This window comes from Oncorhynchus masou, chromosome 20 (genome assembly GCF_036934945.1).
Source record: "Oncorhynchus masou masou isolate Uvic2021 chromosome 20, UVic_Omas_1.1, whole genome shotgun sequence".
In the NCBI taxonomy this organism is placed as follows: Eukaryota; Metazoa; Chordata; class Actinopteri; order Salmoniformes; family Salmonidae; genus Oncorhynchus; species Oncorhynchus masou.
The window spans coordinates 3410792-3424183 of NC_088231.1; the positions used below are offsets into that span (position 1 = coordinate 3410792).

The 13392-nt window shown below is 47.8% G+C and overlaps 1 protein-coding gene across 1 annotated transcript in view; it reads right to left on the reverse strand.

Moving 5' to 3' along the window:
- The window catches only part of LOC135506694 (catenin alpha-2), a 760099-nt gene that overhangs the window by 706815 nt on the left and 39892 nt on the right, over positions 1-13392 (reverse strand). Inside the window, exon 2 of the mRNA XM_064926016.1 lies at positions 692-801. Within this exon, the coding sequence (XP_064782088.1) occupies positions 692-793 (102 nt within the window). The 5' untranslated portion in view covers positions 794-801. The remainder of the gene's footprint in view (positions 1-691; positions 802-13392) is intronic.

The window sequence follows — 13392 nt, forward strand, 5'->3', positions numbered from 1 at the left end:
ATCAATGAAGAGATATGTGAAAAAACACCTTGAGGATTGATTCCAAACAACGTTTGCCATGTTTCGGTCGATATTATGGAGTTAATTCGGAAAAAGTTTGTGACTGAATTTTCGGTTCGTTTCGGTAGCCAAATGTGATGTACAAAACGGAGCGATTTCTCCTACACAAAGATGCTTTCAGGAAAAACTGAACATTTGCTATGTAACTGAGAGTCTCCTCATTGAAAACATCCGAAGCTCTTCAAAGGTAAATGATTTTATTTATTTAGCTAGCTTAGCATACTCTTACACAAATTAGTGAATAGCGATGGTTCAAAAGCATATTTTGAAAATCTGAGATGACAGTGTTGTTAAGAAAAGGCTAAGATTTAGAGCAGGCGCATTATTTTCATTTTATTTGCGATTTTCCGAAATCGTTAACGTTGCGTTATGCTAATGAGCCTGAGGCTTTATTCACGATCCCGGATCTGGGATGGGGAGTTTCAAGAGGATAACCAGTGAGTAAGTGACCAGCTGGGTTTACACCAAGGTCTCCGGGCGCACCGCAAGACAGGTGAAGCCCAAGGATACAGTTTATTAGGCTGCACGGTTACTCGTCACGCGATCACGGTTCGCTGAACCACCTCCGTTACCCCCAACGACTATGTTAGCCCTGTGAGCTAAAGCCTCTGCTAAAGCTATGTGTCCCTACCTGTGTGACCAGGGGCTCCAGCAGCCGCTCCACGGTCAGGGTGCGGATCTCCAGACTCTTGGGGTCCCATTTCAACAGGATGGGGGACGTAGCGGTGGTCATGGTCTCTGCTGGAGGAACAAACAAAGTGACAAGTTAGAAAAACACACGTATTTGGTTCGAGGCAAAACAAATGAGAGAGAGAGAGAGCGAGAGCAAGAGAGAACCTGTATGTATGAGCTTGTTCTTTCAGAGGCGAGGCCTTTTTCGAAGAATGCCCCGTTTATTTCTCCCTCTATTCCTAGGCAGTGACACTTCATGCACCATCGACAGCCGTTTAAAAGAGGGATGAGATTAGAGAGTGGGAAACTGAAACGGAGGAGCTTGGTGGAGTCGCTTTAGAGCTTCGCGTTTCCTTTTCGACGGGGAGAGACAAACTATTTCAGACAGAGGAGACTAGTGGGATGGTGGCAAGCTCCTCAAAACACACTCGAAAGAGAAGCATATCAACTCTACCCCCCGGTTCAGCCAATAAGTATCAAAACTGGGGAAACAATGGAGACATTCAACATATTCCTACTTCTGCAAACCTGGGCATGGACCAGAGAGTCTCTGCCATAGCCGTGGGAGGTAGCTTTGGGGTGGGGGTGCTACAATTTAGCAACAAGAATTGCCAGCGCCGAAGACGTCTAAATCGCTCCACTAATCCAGGACTAGTAGACCCAGTGCAATACCCTTTGTGAAAACATTTCAACTAAATGTATTTGAGTGTTTACCCGCATTTATAACTCGAGTCGGATACATATCGGTACAAAACAGTTAATCTGATATCTGTGGAATATTTTTTTTAACACATCTCCAGTGTGAGATACTTTGCAAATTGATCTTATATCTAAGTGAAAACAGAAATGGTCTATCCCTATCCTTGTCCCCATTTTAGTAGACACTCTTATCCAGAGCAACTTACAGTAGTGAATGCATGCATTGTCCCATGGGAATCCGACAACCCTAGCATTGCAACCGCCATGGTCTACCAACTGAGCCACATGATCACACGACAAGCCACATGATGTCTCAATGTACTCAATGACTGTATTGTGCATTGTTTTTCTTGGTGATGGAAAGTACAAACCTGGATGACCAGCCTATGTACTATACAGTAATGTATTTACATTAAGTGGTTTGTAATAACAGTAAATTAATACTGCACAAAAAAAGTGGTTTTCCATGTTATTTGATCAAGGGTGTCACGCCTTGGTCTTAGTATTTTGTGTTTTAGTTAATTAGTTGGTCAGGCCAGGGTGTGACATGGGTTTATGTTTGTTGTATTTATAAGTTATTTCGTGTATCTGTCATTTGATTAGGGGTGTGTGTTGCATAGGTTTGGCTGCCTGAGGCGGTTCTCAATCAGAGTCAGGTGATTCTCGTTGTCTCTGATTGGGAACCGTATTTAGGTAGCCAGGGTTTCACTTTGTATTTCGTGGGTGATTGTTCCTGTCTCTATGTTAGTGTTCACCAGACAGGCTGTATAGGTTTTTCACGTTCCGTTTGTTGTTTTTTTGTATTTATAAGTTATTTCGTGTATCGTCATTTGTTCCATTAAAAACATGAGTAACCAACACACTGCATTTCGGTCCGACTTTCTTTCGACAAACGAAGAACGCCGTTACAGAATCACCCACCACACACGGACCGAGCAGCGTGTCAACAGGCAGGAGCAGCCCAAAGAGGAGCTGCGTATTAAGGATTTCTGGACATGGGAGGAAATCCTTGACGGGAGAGGACCCTGGGCTAAACCAGGGGAGTGTAGCCGCCCAAAGGTGCAGCAGGAGAAGAGGAAACAGGAGCAGCCCAAAGAGGAGTACAGTATGGACTATACGACGTGGGAAGAAATAGACAGGTGGGCGGCCGACCCAGAGAGAGTGCCGGAGCCCGCCTGGGATTCGCTGGAGCAGTGCGAAGAGGGCTATAGGAGAATGGAGTCGAAAAGAAGGACACGGCAGTGCAGAGCGAAACCCGGGAATCAGCCCCAAAAATTTCTTGGGGGGGGGGCTATCAGGGAGTATGGCTACGCCAGGTAGGAGACCTGCGCAAACTCCCTGTGCTTACCGGGGGGCTAGAGAGACCGGGCAGGCACCGTGTTATGCAGTGGTGCGCACGGTGTCCCCAGTGCGGGTGCATAGCCCGGTGCGGTATATTTCAGCTCCGCGTATCGGCCGGGCTAGATTGAGCATCGAGCCAAATGCCATGAAGCCGGCTCTACGCATCTGGTCCCCAGTGCGTCTCCTTGGGCCGGCTTACATGGCACCAGCCTTGCGCTCGGTGTCTCCGGTTCGCCTACATAGCCCAGTGCGGGCTATTCCACCTCGCAGCACTGGCAGGGCAACCGAGAGTATTCAACCGGGTAAGGTTGGGCAGGCTCGGTGCTCAAGAGCTCCAGTGCGCCTGCACGGTCCGGTCTATCCAGTACCACCTCCACACCCCAGCCCTCCGGTAGCAGCTCCCCGCACTAGGCTTCCGGTGCGTGTCCTCGGCCCAATACCACCAGTGCCAGCACCACACATCAGGCCAACAGTGTGCCTCGCCTCTCCTGTCCTGTCGGAGCCTTTCTCCTCTCCAGCGCTGCCGGAGCCTCCTGCCTGTTCGGAGCAGCTAGAGCTGCCAGTCTGCAAGGAGCTGCCAGTCTGCATGGAGCAGCCAGAGCTGCCAGTCTGCATGGAGCAGCTAGAGCTGCCAGTCTGCAAGGAGCTGTCAATCTGCATGGAGCAGCCAGAGCCGCCAGTCAGCATGGAGCAGCCAGAGCCGCCAGTCAGCATGGAGCAGCCAGAGCCGTCAGTCAGCATGAAGCAGCCAGTGCCGTCAGTCTGCCAGGATCTGCCAGTCAGCCAGACTCTTCCAGATCTGCCAGTCAGCCAGACACTTCCAGATCTGCCAATCAGCAAGACTCTTCAAGATCTGCCATTCAGCCAGACTCTTCCATATCTGCAAGTCAGCCAGACTCTTCCAGATCTGCCAGTCAGCCAGACTCTTCCAGATCTGCCAGTCAGCCAGACTCTTCCAGATCTGCCAATCACCAGACTCTTCCAGATCCGCCAGTCAGCCAGGATCTGCCGGATTCAACTGCCTGGCTGGGCTTCATCTCAGTACCGGGCTTCCTCTCAGTACTGGGCTTTCTCTCAGTACTGGGCTTCCTCTCAGTCCCGAGCTGCCCCTCAGTCCCGAGCTGCCCCTCAGTCCCGAGCTGCCCCTCAGTCCCGAGCTGCCCCTCAGTCCCGAGCTGCCCCTCAGTCCCGAGCTGCCCCTCAGTCCCGAGCTGCCTCAGTCCCGAGCTGCCCCTCAGTCCCGAGCTGCCCCTCAGTCCCGAGCTGCCCCTCAGTCACGAGCTGCTCCTCAGTTCAGTGGGGTTCTGGGTGAGGACTATTCGGCCATGGTCGGCGGCGAGGGTGGATCATCCCAGGACGCGAAGGGGAGGAACTATGAGATTTATGGAGTGGGGTCCACGTCCCGAGCCGGAACCGCCACCATGGACAGACGCCCACCCGGACCCTCCCTATGGATTTGAGGTGCGTCCGGGAGTCCGCACCTTAGGGGGGGGGGGGTTCTGTCACGCCTTGGTCTTAGTATTTTGTGTTTTAGTTAATTAGTTGGTCAGGCCAGGGTGTGACATGGGTTTATGTTTGTTGTATTTCTTAGTGGGTTTTTTTAGTTATTGGGATTGTGGCTGATTAGGGGTGTGTGTTGCATAGGTTTGGCTGCCTGAGGCGGTTCTCAATCAGAGTCAGGTGATTCTCGTTGTCTCTGATTGGGAACCGTATTTAGGTAGCCAGGGTTTCACTTTGTATTTCGTGGGTGATTGTTCCTGTCTCTATGTTAGTGTTCACCAGACAGGCTGTATAGGTTTTTCACGTTCCGTTTGTTGTTTTTTTGTAATTATAAGTTATTTCGTGTATCGTCATTTGTTCCATTAAAAACATGAGTAACCAACACGCTGCATTTCGGTCCGACTTTCTTTCGACAAACGAAGAACGCCGTTACAAAGGGAGAAAAAAACAGAATTTGATGTTGTAACGCTTGTCGTCTGAGGAAGGAGAGGAGGACCATGGTGCAACGTGGTAAGTGTTCATATTTTAATGAACAGTGAAAACAAAACAATAAAACACCAACGACCAGTCCTGTAAGGTGCAACACAACAGTAAACAGAAAATAACCACCCACAAAACACAATGGAAAACAGGCTACCTAAATATGGTTCTCAATCAGGGACAACGATTGATAGCTGCCTCTGATTAAGAACCATACCAGGCAAAACACAGAAAATCATAGACAAAATAGCATAGAGAACCCACCCAACTCACGCCCTGACCATACTAAACAAAAGACAAAACAAAGGAACGAAGGTCAGAAAGTGACAGTATCCCCCCAAAGGTGCGGACTCCGGCCGCAAAACCTGAACCTATAGGGGAGGGTCTGGGTGGGTGTCTGTCTACGGTGGCGGCTCTGGCGTGGGACGTGGACCCCACTCTACTATAGTCTTTCTCCGGCCTCCTTAACCGCCTCCATGGCTTCTTAAGTGCGGCGACCCTCGCCGCCAACCTCGGACTGGGGACCCTAGCCACGGGTCCCGAATGGACGGGAGATTCCGGCAGCACTGGAGTGAAGGACGACTCCGGCAGCGCCGGACAAGCGGGAGACTCCGGCAGCTCCGGAGTGAAGGGCAATTCTAGCATCGCCGGCAAGACAGGCGGCTCTGGCCACTCCTGGCTGACTGACGTGAGATTCTGGCAGCTCAGGACAGACAGACGGGAGACTCTGGCAGCTCAGGACAGACAGACGGGAGACTCTGGCAGCTCAGGACAGACAGACGGGAGACTCTGGCAGATCAGGACGGACAGACGGGAGAATCTGGCAGCTCAGGACGGACAGACGGGAGACTCTGGCAGCTCAGGGCGGACAGACGGGAGAATCTGGCAGATCAGGACGGACAGACGGGAGAATCTGGCAGCTCAGGACGGACAGACGGGAGACTCTGGCAGCTCAGGACGGACAGACGGGAGACTCTGGCAGATCAGGACGGACAGACGGGAGAATCTGGCAGGTCAGGGCGGACAGACGGGAGACTGTGGTAGCTCAGGACAGACAGACGGGAGACTGTGGCAGCTCAGAAAAAAAAAAATGCCACCCCCTACACACACACACTCCAGAGGTCCATGTCGGTCCACTAACGCAAGTAAAGGGCCAGTGCACTACTTTAGTGAAAAAAAATACATGCAAATGACGAAAGAAATCAGGCAAAAGACCACTGATTGCATTAAAGGGCGCCTACACCACTCGCATCTCCACCCATGGAGGCCGCTGAGGGGAGGACAGCTCATAATAACGTCTAGAACGGAGTCATGTGTTTGATCTATTTGATACCATTCCACATCATTACCACGAGCCCATTCTCCCCAATGAAGTTGCCACCAACCTCCTGTGAACTCTGTGAACTCGGCAGTTAAAGATTCACAGAAAAGACACCTCCACGTTAACTAGAATGGAAGAGTCTGTGCCGAGATTCTTTAATGGTGTTGTGTTGAAGTGTTTTTACTCAGGCTTGAATGTGATTCAGGGACACCTCGACACTGTTTTTGCCTACTGCCTTCAAACCCGATTGTCATTCAGAAGAGTGTGTTGGCCTAGATTTGTCTCTCAGTCTCTATCATTCCTTTCGGTGGGACCGAGAGCGAGCGAGTGGGATTCTGATTACTAAAAACACATGTGGGTACAAAGCTTGAGCAGTGGCTTTGAAGAACAGAGCTAATATATGCAGGTGAGTCTCTGATTAAGGCAGGAAACTGAGGCGGGGAGACACAGGCAGGGATCCATTTGGAAATATGAGAGAGAAAAAGAGAGAGAGAGAGAGAGAGAGAGAGAGGGAGGGAGAGAGAGAGAGAGAGAAGTTTGGCTGAGGTGAGTTGAAAAGCACAGAACTAAGTGGAATTCCAATGATCACCATTGAAAAAATCCTTAGGAGTATATAGCTGAGTTGAGAAGTACCACTCACATTTAAATTAAGTCTAATCCAAATTGGTTCCATTAACAAATTAGCTACCTAGAATTCCGAAGAGTAATACCAAGCTCCACACAGATGTGGCCATACGCACGCACACACACACACACACACACACACACACACACACACACACACACACACACACACACACACACACACACACACACACACACACACACACACACACACACACACACACACTGAGGCAAAGTCTAAACCCTGACATATGCTTGTGTAGGGGCCTCCTCCTATAGACTATACTATTGTCAGTAGGGGGATCTGACTCACTGGGGTTATTTGGGGTCTATAGAGTCCACAGCAGAAGGATGGAGAGGGGCAGAGGAGGGAGGAGGGCTGCTATTACCATGGGAACGTGAAGCTAAGCAACACTCCAGTCCAATGTTGCCAGCTGGGGCATGTGGGCGGGGGTCCAGTGCCTCTGTCTGGTGGATGGGGACGGGGACAGGGACAGGGGAGGGGGACGGGACGGGACGGAGGGGGTTGAGGGAAATTGAGGGTTCTGGACTAAGGGCTCCACATGAAGTCTACACCTACAATGACAAAATCTTGCCTACTGGCCTTAATGAGGAATATTTCAAACAGTATCACATGAACAGGAAACACATTGCATAATCTGCCTTGGCTCTTCCCACACAGAAAGGAGACATGGAAGTAAAGCGTTTATTTTGAAATGTCAGGAATTGCCAAAAATACATGTAGGCCTTTACAAACTCCTGGAATTAAACCCCAAAATGAGTGTCCTTTGCAGTGATGATGAGTTCAGACAGACTGCACACACACACACACACACAGGCAGAGTCGCACAGACACACATACACACACGTACAGCAGAGTAAAGTGTGCCCTCGCTGACATTTCTCTGACATTCACTGACATTTGTGGAACAAACATCAGAAGTAATATATGTTTACAGCCGGGAAGAGGTTCATTAGGTGAAGCTAACTTAGAGCAAATGAATGCAATCGCTCCTCCAGGCGACTATTCCCTTACAGTCGTTGTCCACGCACCCGCGAAAATATCCGGTATTTTTTGGTTGTTGCATTAAATGGTCCCCCCAGTTCTCTACTAGCTTTGACCAACCCATGTCGTAATTGATAGCACAGGGAACCCCACATGCAAGAGAAAATAAGAACTAGAGGACAAACGAGAAGACCAGAAATATAATGCGTTTTCCCCTGACGTTTGATCTCACAATGAATGTCCGTTGGCAGCCCGAAACAGAGCAAGCCGAGTGACAAATGCCTCTAATGGCAAAACTATGTCCATTGATCAACTATGAAAATACCCGGGAAAGAAAATACCGATGTGGAAGTAGCACTGCATTACAGCGCACACATTCTACATGCTACATCACAGACATCCCTCAGATGTTGTCCTCAGCTCCCCTCTCTCTCCCCGCGGGCGGTACCGTTTCATACAGGTCGACACGTTCAAGTACAACTTAAGACAGTGGACAACGAACAATAATGGACGACGAACAATAGTCATATGCCCTTCTGTGGAATTACTAACGGCTCTGGACACTTGGGAAATGTCAAGGGGGGCGTATTCCCTTCTTTTCTTCTCCAGAAATACCCCGGAGAGGAAGAAAGGAGAGAAGGAGAAAAAGAAAAGTACCAACATCTGTAACTAATGCAACTGTCGACGCCATGGCAACAGCGAAAGAGAGCGGCGCTTGTCGATGGTTCCGTTCCAAATGGCACTTTATTCCATATATAGTGCATTACTTTTGAAGAGGACCCTGGCTCTGGTTAAACGTAGTGCACTATATAGGGAACAGGGTGCCATTTTGGGACACAGTACCTAGGCTATACAATGCGTTACTTTGAAGTCGTATGTAACACTGGGCTATGAGGTCTGTAGAAGGTAATGGAAGAGGTTGCTAGGAGGAGGTATGAACAGGTATGAAGTGGAACAACGGATTGAGTTCGAGATATAGTGTTAAGATAAACTAAGGATATTGAAGTGGTTCAGGTGATCTAAGGATGTATACTCAACACACGTATCAACTCAACATGCAACAATTTCAACGATTTTACTTAGTTACAGTTAATATAAGGAAATCAGTCAATTGAAATCAATGAATGAGGCCCTAATCTATGGATTTCACATGACTGGGCAGGGGCACACCCATGGGTGGGCCTGGGAGGTCATAGGCCCACCTACCTGGGAGCCAGGGCCACCTTCTAGGGAGCCAGGCCCAGCCAATCAGAATGGGGTTTTCCTTACAAAAGGGCTTTATTACAGACAGCAATAATCCTCAGTTTCATCAGCTGTCCGGGTGGCTGGTCTCAGATGATCCCGCAGGTGAAGAAGCTGGATGTGGAGGTCCTGGGCTGGCGTGGTTACACGTGGTATGTGGTTGTGAGGCCGGTTGGACATGCAGCCAAATTCTCTAAAACAACATTAGAGGCAGGTTATGGTAGACGAATGAACATATCTGCTCTGGTGGACATTCCTGCAGTCAGCATGCCAATTGCACACTCCCTCAAAACCTGAGACATCTGTGGCATTGTGTTGTGTGACAAAACTCCACATTTTAGAGTGGACATTTATTGTCCTCAGCTTCTTGATATGCCAAAACTGTCAGGAGGATGGATTATCTTGGCAAAGTAGAAATGCTCGCTAAAATGGATGTAAAGAAATTTGTGCCCCAAATTTGAGAGAAATAAGCTTTTCGTGCATTTCGAACATTTCTGGGACCTTTTATTTCAGCTCATGAAACATAGGACCAATACTGTACATGTTGTGTTTATATATTTGTTCAGTATATTTAGTCCCCCCCCAACACACACACACACACACACACACACACACACACACACACACACACACACACACACACACACACACACACACACACACACACATGAACAGTATACAAGTGGCCAACCTCCACCTTTTCTAAACAATAATAATTCAGTTTCAGCTCTGAACACAACAACAGTAGAATAAGGAAGATAATGACAACTGTTGGGGGTTATGGTGTGAATTTCAAAGTCTATTGTCCCTGAAGCTGCTGATCATTTATGCCATGGTCGAAAGAGAATAATTATGATGCGCATGAGAAGAGAGCCTGCATGTTACACACACGCACACACACACACACACACACACACACACACACACACACACACACACACACACACACACACACACACACACACACACACACACACACACACACACACACACACACACACACACACACACACACACACACACACACACACACACATATTCTCCCCACAGAGAACAGGCCTAGAGAATGTCCTGCTGGCAACTGATGTGACGTAGATCATTGTTGGCAGTGGATTATGCCACTGTAATGTCACAAACAACGCCCCGTCCGTGGATGTATTCACATAATGCCTTGCTGTTATCAGATGAAGGCTACACACTGCCAAGATGGCTGAAACGCTGACATGTCTTCAATACAACACATTTGTTATTCTTGTTCCGACATCCAAGCCAACTCTTTGTATGTGCTCTGTCTCTCTCATTCTCTTTCTCTCTTTCTCTGTTTCTTTCTCTCTCTTCAGTACACCAACCCACCCACCCACTCTCTCTCTCTCTCTCTCTCTCTCTCTCGCTCTCTCGCTGCCAAGTTGGCTAACCACCGCCGTGCTTTTGTGATATTCAAAAACTGAGGAGTATTGTTCACACAAAACAGCAGGTGTTGACAGCAAAAGAAGGAGCCAAGAAGGAGCAAAGCATATTTTCTCTTGAATTGCCTTGGGCTGACTCACAGGAAATATCTTGAAAAATATCTGCAGAGGGAAGAGTGTGGAATTCCATTGGATGGTGATAGCCAGTTATTTTTTGTTGATGGTTGTGTGGATATAACATTTCAAATGCAACGTAACCCTTAATTCACCTAATATCCACACCTCTTAAACATTGTAAGCTAAGATGCATATTGTAGAGCAAACATGTTTTCCCTCTTGAATTGCCTTGGCTGACTCGCAAATTACAGAAAACAAATCTTTAAACATATCAGCAGATGGAAGATTGTGAAACTGCAGTCGGTCATAGGCAGTAATGGTTATGGATGGTTATGTGGATATAACATTTCAAAATGTAATGCAACCCTCAATTTCCCAACACAGATGTCGGATCTTCATTTGACGCCATTTTACTACAGCAGGAAAACAATCCTGCAGCAACAGGAAATGTGAATTATTATTCAGACTCTAATGAATGGATTTGTTTTTGCAGGAGGTTTTCGGGTTGATACATTTGACCTTTTAAAGTTGAAATGACAAACTTTAGACGCCTTCTTAAACACAACAGGTTTGGATTTCCTGCTATGAAGGAAACATCTCAGCAACAAAAGATCCTACATCTGCATCCACACCTCTCAAACATTGTAACCCAAGATGCATACCGTAGAGGAAACAAATGCACACACACACACACACACACACATACCACAGTCCTATCAGTCTGAGGAAGGGAGAGCGAGAGGGAAGGAGAGTGTGGTGTGAGAGTCTGACAGTGGAGCAGAGCAGTGTGCGTGGAGCAGAGCGCCCCCAGTGAGCCAAATCATTTACTATTCCACTTTTCTAATGAACTACAACTCCTGTTCAAACGAGCCACGCGAGAGGAGAAGAGTAGAGGAGAGAGGCACAAAGTGAGAGAGAGAGAGATTGTGTGTGTGTGTGTGTGAGTGTGTGTGTGTGTGTGTGTGTGTGTGTGTGTGTGTGTGTGTGTGTGTGTGTGTGTGTGTGTGTGTGTGTGTGTGTGTGTGTGTGTGTGTGTGTGTGTGTGTGTGTGTGTGTGTGTGTGTGTGTGTGTGTGTGTGTGTGTGTGTGTGTGTGTGTGTGCGTGCGTGCGTGTGTGTGAGAAGAGCAAGAGACAGAGAGAGAGAGATAGAGCGAGAGAGAACCTGAGCTCTGTCTAGCAGGGGGGCACTTGTCTCGGCCCCACATCCCTTCCTTAATGCAACCACAGGTAAACAAACAACAAACAATAAGGAAACACATGTAAACAAACAACAAACAATAAGGAAACACATGCAGTCAAAGACCAACAGACAGAGAAGGGTCACAGAGGCACTGCTGCTTCAAAATAGCGAGGAGCCAATCACAAGTGGGAACAGGTCAGTGTGATTAGCATCATTAGGCTCTTCACTATGAAGTGTTGTGATTCATTCATGGGAGACAGTGACCCAGGTAAACAAAACCAAAGCATGGATTGCTATCTTACCGTGTCCATAGACTGCTTATGGGGGAAGGAACCATCATGTCATTTTGTCATTTAGGCTCACTATCCCTTTAATTAAACACAAGCCAAAATGATTCGTGTTTGTGTTTGCGAACTAATGGAAAGAGCAGTCAGTAAATATTCTAATAACTGGGAATGGGCAACTATGGTGTGAGAAACACTGAGAATCAACACTGAGAGGGAATTTAGTTCATGCCATTCTAATCCAATCAGTTCAAGAGATGAATTCACCCTCAAATCATGAACTGAAAATTGGCCATTACTTTCAGAGAGGACGGAAGAGAGAGAGAGAGTGTTTGTGTGTGTGTCCTCTCCAGGGTGTTGGCCTGATGGGCTTGGTGGCAGAGGAGAGGATTAGAAACAGAGAGACATGGGGAACAATCAGCCCGGAACAGGAGTAGCCCTCCTCACTGTTCCACTACTGAGAGTTCTGTAGAGAGGAGAGAGAAAACACACACCTTCTGCTGTAGGGATTGGGATTTGTTCATGTTATTTAACCTTTATTTAACTAGGCAAGTCAGTTAAGGACAAATTCTTATTTACAATGACTGCCTACCCAGCCAAACCCAGACGACGCTGGGCCAATTGTGCACCGCCCTATGGGACTCCCAATCACGGCTGGTTGTGATGTAGCCTGGATTTCAACCAGGTACTGCAGTGACGCCTCATGCACTGAGATGCGGTGTCTTAGACCACTGCGTCACTTGGGAGCCCAATGCGGAGGGGAGTCGGAGGAGATGGTCTTTGGACCAAGATAAGTCAGGGTCATCTCTTTGATGGGTTTACCCTGCTCTGGCTCAGAGAGGAGAAGGGCTCAGCTCAAATACTGGTTTCTTGTCATCTCCTCCTCTTTACTCCCTCATCTCTGTGCTGCACGTAAAGAGTGTGTGTGTGTGTGCATGCGAGTGTGTGCGTTCGTCACATGTGTGAATCCATGTTAAATTCCAATACAGATGAAGGATCTTAATTTGAGCCGGTTTTCTACGGCTGAAAAATAATCCTGCAGCAAAAGAAAATTGGACATTTTTATAGGAGTTGATACACTTTTCGTCAAGGAAAAAGCAAGTCTGAAATTTCAATGTCGAAATGACAAACTTTTAATATCCTTTTTCAAACTCAAATATACTACTAAGTTTGCACTGGCACATTTTCAGCAGCAAAAGAGTAATCAAATTAAGATCATACATCTGTCTGTGTGTGTGTGTGTGTGTGTGTGTGTGTGTGTGTGTGTGTGTGTGTGTGTGTGTGTGTGTGTGTGTGTGTGTGTGTGTGTGTGTGTGTGTGTGTGTGCGTACGCGCAAAAGGGCATGAATGCGTGTGCAAATGTACTGTATTCGAGAGTAATTGAACCTCGTAGCACGTATCTGAGAAATCCGAGAATATTTGGTGAGAGTGTGGAGCTATTTGGAGCTTTTTAAATTTG